Consider the following 13,109-nt stretch of genomic DNA (forward strand, 5'->3'; position numbering starts at 1 on the left):
TACAATAAAATTAACTAAATTAAAAATTATCAATCCAACTGATTTTCTAAACTAATAAAATCACAAACAAAAGAGAAGAGTGCAAAGAAAAAATCCTTTCAGTCATATGCGCAGCTAAACAAAACAGTTTTTAGCTTAGATTTGAACATTGTCAGAGTAGAAGCCTGTCTCACATCTTCAGGAAGACTGTTCCAGATTTTAGCTGCATAAAACTGAAACGCAGATTCCCCATGTTTTGTCCTGACTCTGGGCACCAGCAGGAGGCCGGTCCCTGAGGTCCTCAGAGTCCGAGATGGTTCATATGGCACTAACATATCCAAGATGTACTTTGGTGCTAGGCCATGGAGAGACTTGTACACAAGCAGAGCTGCTTTAAAGTCTATTCTCTGAGCCACAGGGAGCCAGTGCAGAGACCTGAGAACAGGACTAATGTGATCATACTTCCTGGTTCTAGTCAGGACCCGAGCAGCAGCGTTCTGGATGTACTGCAGCTGTTTTACAGCTCGTTTGGAGAGACCAGTGAGCAGGCCGTTACAGTAGTCTAATCTACTGGAGACAAACGCGTGGATAAGTCTCTCTAAATCTGGTTTTGACACTATATTTTTGATTTTGGCAATGTTTTTTAGATGGTAAAAAGCTGCTGATGTTATTGATTTGACGTGGCTATTAAAGTTCAAGTCTGAGTCCATTATTACCCCCAGATTTCTAATTTGGTTTGTAGGTTTTAGAGCGAGACTCTGGAGGTGACCGCTAACACTTTCTCTTTGTTTCTGTGGGCCAAAAACGATTATTTCAGTCTTGTCTGAGTTCAGCTGGAGAAAGTTGTTTTGCCTCCACAAACTGATCTGTTGGATGCAGTGACAGAGTGAATCTACTGGTCCATAGTCACCTGCCGATAGTGAAACATAGATCTGAGTGTCGTCTGCATAATTGTGATAGGGCACATTTTCACTGCGTATCAACTGACCCAACGGCAGCATGTAGAGGTTGAACAGAAGGGGACCCAGGACTGACCCTTGGGGCACTCCACAGGTCAGGGTCATGTGGTCTGAGACACAGCTACCAATTTCAACAAAGTACTTCCTGTCTTCCAGATAGGACCTTAACCAGTTTAGGGCAGTGCCAGCGATGCCCACCCAGTCCTCTAGTCTCTGTAAGAGGATCCCATGATCGACAGTGTCAAAAGCAGCACTCAGATCTAACAGAATTAAGACTGAGGCTTTGCCCGTGTCAGTGTTCAGGCGGATGTCATTTGTCACCTTGACAAGAGCAGTCTCAGTGCTGTGATGAGGTCTAAAACCTGACTGAAAAACATCAAATGAGTTGTTTATTAAGAGGAAATCTGTGAGCTGTTGGTAAACAACCTTTTCAAGGACTTTGCCCCAAAATGGCAGATTAGAGATGGGCCGGTAATGACTCAGTACTGCGGCATCAAGACTGCTCTTCTTTAGGAGAGGCTTTATGACCGCAGTTTTCAAAGACATTGGGAATGTTCCAGATTGAAGCGACATGTTAACTATGTGAGTGAGTGGTGCTAACAAACTGTTCAGCACAGACTTTAGAAATTTGGTGGGTAACACATCAAGGCAGCATGTAGATGAACTCAGACTGGTGATGATCTCATGGACAGTTTTGTCAGTTACTGGTGCAAAGTGAGTCAGCTCTAAGTGTCTTGGTGGTTTTAGGGTAATTTTTTGCATTGTGGGATTTATAGCATTTTTAATGCCCTGAACTTTGTCATTAAAGAATAATGCAAACTCATTACACTTGGATGTGGAAATGAGTTCTAACGGCAGCTGAGCTGGAGGGTTTGTTAATCTGTTTACTGTGGCAAACAGGACACGCGAGTTGTTACTGCAGCTTCCAATTATTTCAGAAAAATATCTTTCCCTAGTTCTACATAAGATTAGGTTGTACATATTCAGCTTTTCTTTGTAAATCTCTTTTTGAACCTGGAGCTTTGACTTGCGCCATTTCCGTTCGGCCCTGCGGCACTCCCTTTTCTGTGCCCTGACCGAATCATCATTTCTCCACGGCGCCTTCTGCTTATTTTTAACCATTTTAGCCTTTATAGGGGCGATGGTGTCCAGAACATTCAAAACACTAGATGTAACAGAGTTCAACAAATCATTTACATTAGAACATGAGACATTTTCGAAGTTTATCATTTCCATAAACAGTGCACCTGTGCCATCACTTATGTGTCTCCTCTGAACAACTGCAGGACCAACCGGAGGTTTGGGAGAAACAGACAGGTCAAAGAAGACACAGAAATGATCAGACAGAGCAACATCGATCACATTAACATTTGAAATATTTACCCCCTTTGTAATTATGAGATCTAGAGTGTGTCCTTTGCTGTGGGTGGGGCCTCTCACATGCTGAGTAAGACTGAAGGTTTCAAGGACAGCATCAAGCTCTTTAGCGTTTCTGTCACAAATATTATCAACATGCACATTGAAATCACCTGTAATGACCAAACCATCACAGTCTGTGCATATGACTGAAAGCATCTCAGTAAAATCATCAATAAAACTTTGGCAGTGCTGGGGAGGCTTGTATAAAACAATGAAGAGAATGGATGGAGACCGTTTTAGCTCCATTTTAAAGGATACATACTCAAATGATGAAAACACCCCAAAAGACAACCTGCGGGTAATTATTTCATCTCTAAAGACAGCACAGACTCCACCCCCTTTTTTGTTTTCTCGTGTTTCAGATTCAAACTTAAAGTTGGGTGGAGCAGATTCTATCAGAACTACATTTCCTGTGTTTTTGTCAAGCCATGTTTCAGTTAAAAACATAAAATCAAGATTATAAGAAGAAATAAAATTATTAATTAAGAGAGATTTGTTACATAAGGATCTGACATTTAGCACAGCAAGTTTCAGACTAGTTTCAGTGAGACTGGGCTTTATCTTTTCACAGGGAATATGAATCACATTTCTCAGATTGGGCCTGACTCGCATTTTGTTTTTCCATCTCTGTGATGATGTGACTACAGAAATAGCACTAGGGGGGGCTCTTTTTACATAGGGCCCCGGGTTGGTTTGATTTTTAATATGACAATAAGTCCCGGCAACGCTGAGACCCAGTGCATCCTAGCTATGGGAGATACCAGGTGAGAGGCGAGGGGGGATGGGTGGTGGGGCTTTTGTTGGTGTAGTCGGCTTGTGCAGGGAAGAGTTGATAAGTATTGACATAGCCCTTGCTATATTGGGCGTGAGTGGAGCCATCTTAATGCCTGATTTGATCAGACTTTCAAAATGGCTGGGAAGGCCCATGGGTGAGAGTGGAGATGAGAAGGAGAATGAAGAATCTTTAGTGGGAGTAGATGTTGCAGGGGGAACCCAGGGCTGGTGTGAAGGCAGGGGCGATGACAGGGATGTTGTTGGGCTTGTCACAGATGGGTCCAAGGCCTTTGAAGATTGTTCCTTTGCTGGAGGCGGTGGAGGTGAATGTGGAGCAGCTGGAGCTGAATCCTTTGCTGGTGGTGGTGGAGCAGCTGCTGATGAATCCTTTGGTGGAGGCTGAGGTTGTGGTGCTTTTGATGTTGAAACATTGGCTCGGTCTCTGGCTGATGGAGCAGGAATTCTTCTCTCATTCCTCTCTTCTCTAACTATCTGCTCAGGACCCTGTCCAGGCCCAGTCCAATGCCTCAGAGCGTGGAGCAGGTTCTCTGTCAGCACCCTCACTCCACCTCTGCATAGGTGGGGGCCATTTCTCTTAAACAGGTCCTCTCGTTTCCAGAATAGATAGAAGTTCTCAATGTAGTGTAGTCCTCTCGGGGGACACTCTTTGGACAGCCATGTGTTCAGCTGAAGAAGCCGGCTAAACTTGTTTATCCTCCTGTCGATGTTTGGAAGAGGTCCACTTATGAATGTTTTGATTTCCATTTTATCAAGCACGTCGAATAACTTCAAGAAGTCTTTTTTCAAAACTTCAGTCTGTTCCCGCCGCATGTCCACTGCACCCACGTGCACAATCAGCTGTTTAGCTCCTCCATGCTTAGCCATAATATTTGGAAGGAGTGACGTTATCTCAGAAACAGTGGCGCTTGGAAAAGAATGTGTGTTTATCTTTTCATGCGTCACGTGACTTATCGCGCCGTCCCCAACTAAGACAATGACCTTGGCTTGTGGCACAGATCCTTCTCGCTGTATTTTAGCCACGTCATCTTTCCTTTTTTCATTTAATTCCATCTCTGAAAGTGGTAAAAATCTGTTTGTGAGCTGTATTTTAGGTGACTTCACCTTATCTTTGTATCGTTTAGGCTTTGCTCCAAGTTTGTTCCAAGAAACAGCCTGGTCTTTCTGGTTTTTAGACAGTTTTGGAAACGACACAGAGTCACTGCGGTTTAGGTTGAAAGTAGCAGTTTTTCTTGTAAAAAGTGTGCTCTTCTTACCGTCGGTTGACACAGGAATGGTATCGTGAAGAACTTTTTCAGATTCCAAAACAAATATCCGTGTTTTCAGCTCATTAATTTCTTGTTGATATTTCCGACAGCGTTCACAGTCTTTCTCACTTCTTCTCCCGGACATGTCGCTGGCGTCAGATATGTTGTTAAAACTGGAAAAATGTTCTTAAAATCCTTGGTTTACTTGAAAAAGTCTAAAGCAAAAATGTTTGGAAGACAAAAACTGATTAAAAAGCAAAATAAATAAGGAAAGCAGCGATAGCAAGCGGAGCGAGCAAAAAAGCGTGTGCACTCTTCGGAAGCAGGGTTGTAGACGCGTGTGCGCGTCTGCGCCGCGTGTGCGCGTCTGCGCCGCGTGTGCGCGTCTGCGCCGCGTGTGCGCGTCTGCGCCGCGTGTGCGCGTCTGCGCCGCGTGTGCGCGTCTGCGCCGCGTGTGCGCGTCTGCGCCGCGGGTGCATTGTATCAATGAAATTTCCCCATGTGTGGACAATAAAGGATCTTATCTTATCTTATCATATTTGGCCTTTCAGGTGCCACCAGATCAAACCCAGAATATCTCAGGCTTAAATTGGTCTGAACGTAGAATAAACCAGTTATAAAATGAGACCAAACCATGGACAAAGCAGATTTAAATACAATAATAAAAACATGAATAAAATCAGAGTTTGATGCGACAATAACCAATTATATTGTTTATTGCCGTAAAAATGAAGACAATAAAGGTTTGATGACCATTTTGTATAATTACACCAGCAGAATGTGCAGATGATCTTTTGGTCTGTCATTATTGCTATTCTATAATAGTTGTTAAAACATGGAACTTCTTCATAATATTTAAAATTATGAACATTGTGTGAACATTTCTCTTTAAACTACTCTTTCCTGCTTAATTCATTGATAAATTATTATTAGAATTACCAATTCACGATCTTATTAAAGATTTTGACACTTTGTGAGACGGTTAAATCATCCCCCAAATGAATGCAGAAATACATTTGTATTTAGTTTATGTGAGGCTGGACTCGTTACAGTTTGTTATAAATCCACTTCTCTGTTGCTCTGGTGCTTTGTCTTCTGCACATAATAATCTGTTCATCCACAATCTGAACCTCTGAACGTTGTTCCTCATCACAAACACAGATGGAGCAGCATTCAGCTTCTTTCACACTAGTTTGATGAATCCTGGTCAGAAGATCCTCTTTTCCCTTCTCGATAGTTGACCTTTCTCTTTGCTCTTTTTAAATCCATAAATCATTGTAAGTGAGTGTTTCTTTCACCACTGCACAGAAAATATTCATGTCGAGCGCTGGTCAAAGTAAAAACGTTAAGCATTGTCTAAACATGCGCAGTGAGGAAAAGAAGTATGCCAGTTCTCCCACTTTATGGAGGCTCTGGAAGGTTCATCTAAAATAACATCCGGAAATCACATTGTATGATTTTGAAATAATAATTGTTTATTAATGATGTGGTTTCTGGATTGTTGTTTCTGATTCTGTCCCTCACAGTGTAAATGTCAGACCCTCCATGAGTTGGGAGAGAGTACGTTTGTATCTTTATCCACTGCTGCTGCTCTCGCCTGTAAAGCATCTTCTGTTGTGTGCGCCGCTTGTGTTTCACTGGCCGCTCTCGGACCCCTCGGGGCCCGCTTTTCTCCTTCTCCAGGCGGATCTGTTACCAGGAGGTTTCTCAGTGTTTCGGCGTTCTGTCCAGCCGTGTGGAGATCCAAGATGTGAGCGGCAGCACGTCTGCTGTGCGGCCCAGTGCAAGCACCCAGGTACTTCACACTCACCCGGACCCACCCGTGCACCCACCGACCTGTGCACCCACCGACCTGTGCACCCACCCACCCGTGCACCCACCCACCCGTGCACCCACCCACCCGTGAACCCACCGACACGTGCACCCACCCACCCGTGCACCCACCCACCGGTGCACCCACCCACCCGTGCACCCACCGACACGTGCACCCACCGACACGTGCACCCACCCACCCGTGCACCCACCCACCCGTGCACCCACCGACACGTGCACCCACCCACCCGTGCACCCACCCACCCGTGCATCCGCTCTCACGGAGGGGGGCCACATACAACGGACACTATGCAGTATTTCACACAGTTGAGATCCTCTGGAGGCGTGTCATGTTGAGCCGTGGGTGAAATGACTTTGCTTTTATGAAGAGCAGTATTTATTTATTTTTGCCACATTTTGTATCTTGGTGAGGATGGGACGTGATGGGACGTGATGGGACGTGATGGGACGTGATGGGACGTGATGGGACGTGTGGGACGTGATGGGACGTGATGGGACGTGATGGGACGTGTGGGACGTAATGGGACGTGTGGGACTTGATGGGACGTATGGGACGTGTGGGATGGGACCTGATGGGACGTGATGGGACGTGATGGGACGTGTGGGACGTGATGGGAGGTGTGGGACGTGATGGGACGTGTGGGATGGGACGTGATGGGACGTGATGGGACGTGATGGGACGTGATGGGACGTGATGGGACGTAATGGGACGTGTGGGACTTGATGGGACGTATGGGACGTGTGGGATGGGACCTGATGGGACGTGATGGGACGTGTGGGACGTGATGGGAGGTGTGGGACGTGATGGGACGTGTGGGATGGGACGTGATGGGACGTAATGGGACTGGACGTGATGGGACGTGTGGGACGTGATGGGACGTGATGGGACGTGTGGGACGTGATGGGACGTGTGGGACGTGATGGGACGTGTGGGATGGGACGTGATGGGACGTGTGGGATGGGACGTGTGGACGTGATGGGACGTGATGGGACGTGATGGGACGTGTGGGACGTGATGGGACGTGATGGGACGTGTGGGACGTAATGGGACGTGTGGGACTTGATGGGACGTATGGGACGTGTGGGATGGGACCTGATGGGACGTGATGGGACGTGTGGGACGTGATGGGAGGTGTGGGACGTGATGGGACGTGTGGGATGGGACGTGATGGGACGTAATGGGACGGGACGTGTGGGACGTGATGGGACGTGATGGGACGTGTGGGACGTGATGGGACGTGTGGGACGTGATGGGACGTGTGGGATGGGACGTGATGGGACGTGTGGGATGGGACGTGATGGGACGTGTGGACGTGATGGGACGTGTGGGACGTGATGGGACGTGATGGGACGTGTGGGATGGGACGTGTGGGACGTGTGGACGTGATGGGACGTGATGGGACGTGATGGGACGTGATGGGACGTGTGGGATGGGACGTGTGGGACGTGTGGACGTGATGGGACGTGTGGGAGCGATAACTGACCAAACATACCACAATATGTCAAAAACACTGTCTGGACTCACCATAAAACCATAACAACTGATTGTATTTGTCTGGAGTTGTCATTGGTTCAAATTCAGACACAAATGTTCCACTTGCCAAACGTCTATTACAAAATTCTCAAATCTTTTCCCATTGGAAATGTAATGTAGGAATTATGGGAATTTTTAAAAATAGAATTTTGTCAAAATGCTTAAAAAGCATATTTTTTCAAAGCCCGTATATATTGTTTTGAAGCTCGTTAGGCCTCAGTGTGTTGAAGCTCGTTAGGCCTCAGTGTGTTGAAGCTCGTTAGGCCTCAGTGTGTTGAAGCTCGTTAGGCCTCAGTGTTTTGAAGCTCGTTAGGCCTCAGTGTTTTGAATATAACACTAGTATATACGTATACACATATAAATATATATATATATATATATACACGTATATACGTATATATATATATATATATATATATATATATATATATACACATACATATACGTATATATATATATATATATATACGTATATATGTATATGTATATATATATGTATATATATATGTATATATGTATATATGTATATATATATATATATATATATATATATATATATATATATATATATATATATATATATAATTATCATTGTTGTGTCTGTTTCCCGTGTCCAGCTCATGTCCTTCTGCTCCAGTGATGATGTCATCAGCTGATGACGCGTCGCCTCACTCGCATGGCGTTTCTTTTATCTTTATAAACCAAACATTCATTCATTTTCTACCGCTTGTTCCTGGTCGTGGAAACGAAACGTACAAAAGTATAATTACTCAATGGAATCCTAATGATAGTATTGTTCTGCATGTAGCGAGTGTGGAACGCTTGATTCATTTGTTTTAATGTAATTTTCAAAATGTCTTGTGCTTCCTCTCCAGGCGCTGTCCAGCAGCGTGAGCTCCAGCAAACTCTTCCCCAGCAGCACCTCCCCCCACGAGACGTCCTTCGGAGAGGAGGTGGAGGTGCACAGCCTGCTGGTGGTGGACCAGCACACCTTTGAAGGTACACAGAGCGAGGTGGTGCGAGGGTGGAGACTCACTGTTGTAGCGGTGAGGCCAGGCGGTGGTGCGAGGGTGGAGACTCACTGTTGTAGCGGTGAGGCCAGGCGGTGGTGCGAGGGTGGAGACTCACTGTTGTAGCGGTGAGGCCAGGCGGTGGTGCGAGGGTGGAGACTCACTGTTGTAGCGGTGAGGCCAGGCGGTGGTGCGAGGGTGGAGACTCACTGTTGTAGCGGTGAGGCCAGGCGGTGGTGCGAGGGTGGAGACTCACTGTTGTAGCGGTGAGGCCAGGCGGTGGTGCGAGGGTGGAGACTCACTGTTGTAGCGGTGAGGCCAGGCGGTGGTGCGAGGGTGGAGACTCACTGTTGTAGCGGTGAGGCCAGGCGGTGGTGCGAGGGTGGAGACTCACTGTTGTAGCGGTGAGGCCAGGCGGTGGTGCGAGGGTGGAGACTCACTGTTGTAGCGGTGAGGCCAGGCGGTGGTGCGAGGGTGGAGACTCACTGTTGTAGCGGTGAGGCCAGGCGGTGGTGCGAGGGTGGAGACTCACTGTTGTAGCGGTGAGGCCAGGCGGTGGTGCGAGGGTGGAGACTCACTGTTGTAGCGGTGAGGCCAGGCGGTGGTGCGAGGGTGGAGACTCACTGTTGTAGCGGTGAGGCCAGGCGGTGGTGCGAGGGTGGAGACTCACTGTTGTAGCGGTGAGGCCAGGCGGTGGTGCGAGGGTGGAGACTCACTGTTGTAGCGGTGAGGCCAGGCGGTGGTGCGAGGGTGGAGACTCACTGTTGTAGCGGTGAGGCCAGGCGGTGGTGCGAGGGTGGAGACTCACTGTTGTAGCGGTGAGGCCAGGCGGTGGTGCGAGGGTGGAGACTCACTGTTGTAGCGGTGAGGCCAGGCGGTGGTGCGAGGGTGGAGACTCACTGTTGTAGCGGTGAGGCCAGGCGGTGGTGCGAGGGTGGAGACTCACTGTTGTGTCCCTGAGGGTGACGTGAGCTGGTTTTACTCTTTTCACACTAAACAGGAACCTGAACATTTGTATTGAACACAGACATTAGTTGATTTTTCTTAAAAATATTGTGTTGACCAATGTATGCGCTGTGTTACCATGGTAACAGTGGAACCCTCCTCCATAGAACCACATGCACTCGCCCCCCCCCCCAGTGTGATATCCATAGTGTTGTTTGGTGCAGTATACGTCAGTGGCCCCCAGACCCGACCTGCCCAAACTAGACACACAAGTGACCACCTTCTCCTATTTGACAAAATACTATTTTATAATAAAAATATGATAGTTTTATAATAAGATTATACTAAAACAGTCTTCATTATTAAATATGTTATGTTATTATATTTGTGTGCTCTCTCGCTCTCCCAGGCCAACATTATAAATAAGAATGTTAATATTTTGCCTGGTAATATAAAAAGATTCTGGGGACCCAAACCTGAAGTTGGGAACCCTTGGTTCAGTGCAGTGGTGGAGAGGCTACTTCCTCACATAGTTTACTCATCTATTATTGGTTAGGAGGAGGATGTTTTTACCAGAGCACTAAGGATGCTTTTAGTTGCGGCCCGGAGTGTTGCATCAAAGGCAAACGCCCCAATCACATGCTTGCTTTGGGGCCATTAGATGGTGATGATCACACACGGGGGCCTCATGCCAGGGTCTCCACATGCTCTGGATAAGTGATCGGAGCAGCCGGTTTTGCAATTCAGATCGGGCTGCGTCAGGCTTTTCTCTCATGTATTGAACTACCTGCATACATTAGGCTCCCACATATGTTAATACATGCAAATCACTGACTGCACTTTATCCATACGCCCTCCTCTTGATTTAGTGATCCTCCTCGTGGTAGTGTCAAATTTACATCCTGCTAAACAAACTTGATTAATTTCACATCTTATTTTGGTAAATACACATTCATATGGTTTGCACTAACCAGGACAATGTTTTATTATGCGTGTGATCAAAAGGCTGCGGGAGCGTCACTTGAGCCTAAACTGGCCGTGCTAATCCAGTTTTGGAGTAATGAGCGCGGCAGTGATGAAGGTGACTGATGTCTCTCCTGGAGGCGGACGTGAGAAATGAGCAGCAGAGGGCACAGGACGAATAGAAGAGGGAAACACGGCGCTCTGTGTGGAGCTGCTCTAATGAAGTGAAGAGAAACATGTGGGTAAAAGGTGAACCAGGAGTCTGAATGTCATGGGGGTTTGTCCGTTCCCATGGTTCTGGCTGATGTATAGAGTCACGTTTGAATGGTAACGGAAGAACAGCAGTGAGTTTGTGCAGCAAAAGGTTGTAAAGCATTCAAAAACACACCTGTCTAAGATAAGATAATCCTTTATTGTCCACACATGGGGAAATTTCATTGTTGCAACGCAGGTAGATACAGAGGAAAAGGACAGATAACTTATAGGAAGTTTAAAAAAACACTCTTAATAGAAGAACTCTTATAAACAAAAAAACTCCTATAGACAAAACCTCTCATATCTTAATAAGGAATGGAGGGAAAAATAAAGATAAAATAAAATGAAAACATCTAGCTTAACAAGATAATACTAATAATAATGGTAGAAATATAGCTGCAAGCGGCAATGATCGGCCCTCGCCACGCCGCCGCCGCCACGCCGCAAGAGGAGGGGGCGCTAACGCGCCCCAATTGTCCTTTTATTACATCTACTGCTGAATCTGTGACGCTGTCACATCTTCTCCCCTTTGTTTTACCATCAAAAAGACATTTTATTTTGAATTCTTGGCAAAATGTGCGGCTTTGCCGCACAGACACCGTGACTCTTTGAATAAAAATGTGGATAACTTTTGATGGTCCTGAAGATGAGTCTTACCAAATTTCAGGTTAATAGGGCTAACGCCCTTCGCGCTCGATTTCGCAGCCGTGCTTCGCACAGCCTTACGGGACTAATAGGCCTCTCGCCAGCTTGTGGCTCTCGGGCCTAATAAACACTATTTTCATTATATGCACATGAAAATAGAGTGTCTAACCAACAGAGGAGAGTTTTATGAACCCCTAAATGTTGTCTCACGTTCAGAGTATCGATGAGTATTAATGAATAGCTAATGCGGTCTTCCCTGTCCCATGGGGCACGGGGGGTAAAACGGGATACAACACAGACTAAACAACACCCGGTACAAAGCACACACAGGTCAAGACATAACCACATGGTACAACAGACACATCAGACAGACTCAATCTCATAAAGCTACTTGAATGTTGTACTAAAATGCTTTTAGTTTAAGTGCAAACACACACACTCAAACGATTTTGTTACCATCACCATGACGACGACACTCGCTCTGGCCTCTGAAAGTTGGGAAAATGCTTACACTGTAATATCATTGTGTTTTTATTAGCATGTTCAGAGCATTAAGTGAGCAGCACACGTGGACTTTAAATGACCTAGTTCTGTTTTTCACACTTTAGCACCAGGCAATCGGGTAAAGCACATTTAGTTGCTCAGATTTAAGTTATTATTCATGAGGACATTCCATTTTGCAATGTGCCTGAGCTCACAGGAAACCAAACAGAAATGGAGTGCATTTCCTGTGCCTCGTTGATATTCTGAGCGTACGGTCTGTTTCTTGTTCTAATCCTCTGGCTCGTGTGTTTGTCAGTTCTCCACGCACATCAGTTCCTGCCCAGTGAATACGCCCTGAGCATGGTGTCGTGTCGCCTGGGGAAGGACCCGGCCGTGTACTTCATCGTGGGCACAGCCATGGTGTACCCGGAGGAGGCCGAGCCCAAGCAGGGACGCATCATTGTCTTCCACTACACAGACGGTGGGTTCCTCACCTTCACACTCTCATTTCAACCTGCGGCTTTCACTAGATTTCCTCCAGGTGCGTCCTCTCAATCTGGAACATAGTGTGGTAGGAAAGAAGTATAGTGGGAGTGTATTTTCAAAGCAGATTGCCATTATGACTGCTTCACTCAGCAGTGCACACAGTTCATTTCAACGTTAGTCTTCATGTGTCATTCTCTTCATTCTGTTGTATGACCTGAATAAGAGGATGAGCCTTTAGCCAACATCTGACTCTACCATATCTCATAGTTACAGTATAACCATTACAAACATGACACTTCAGTCTTTTTCATGTCATTCACTTTTTAATGATCATTGTTGTGTACATACACTTGAAAAATACAATTATTTGTGATGTTTTTAATTCATTATCTGAATAATTTCACATGTTTACTCGTGTAAGTACAAACCAGTGTTTTAAAGCGTGCATGCTAAGCCCGGGCTCACTGCACGCTGAGCAGCTCCGGTGCACTGCACGCTGAGCAGCTCCGGTGCACTGCACGCTGAGCAGCTCCGGTGCACTGCACGCTGAGCAGCTCCG

General features: G+C 46.3%; 1 protein-coding gene across 1 annotated transcript in view; it reads left to right on the forward strand.

The window, feature by feature from the left end:
* Positions 1-13,109, forward strand: part of ddb1 (damage-specific DNA binding protein 1) — a 131,878-nt gene that overhangs the window by 62,529 nt on the left and 56,240 nt on the right. Inside the window, exons 18-20 of the mRNA XM_072465912.1 lie at positions 6,080-6,191; positions 8,639-8,762; positions 12,381-12,545. Of these exons, the coding sequence (XP_072322013.1) occupies positions 6,080-6,191; positions 8,639-8,762; positions 12,381-12,545 (401 nt within the window). The remainder of the gene's footprint in view (positions 1-6,079; positions 6,192-8,638; positions 8,763-12,380; positions 12,546-13,109) is intronic.

This window comes from Eucyclogobius newberryi, unplaced genomic scaffold, assembly GCF_026437365.1.
Source record: "Eucyclogobius newberryi isolate DKJ021-1_F unplaced genomic scaffold, fEucNew1.0.hap1 SCAF_5, whole genome shotgun sequence".
Taxonomy (NCBI): domain Eukaryota; kingdom Metazoa; phylum Chordata; class Actinopteri; order Gobiiformes; family Gobiidae; genus Eucyclogobius; species Eucyclogobius newberryi.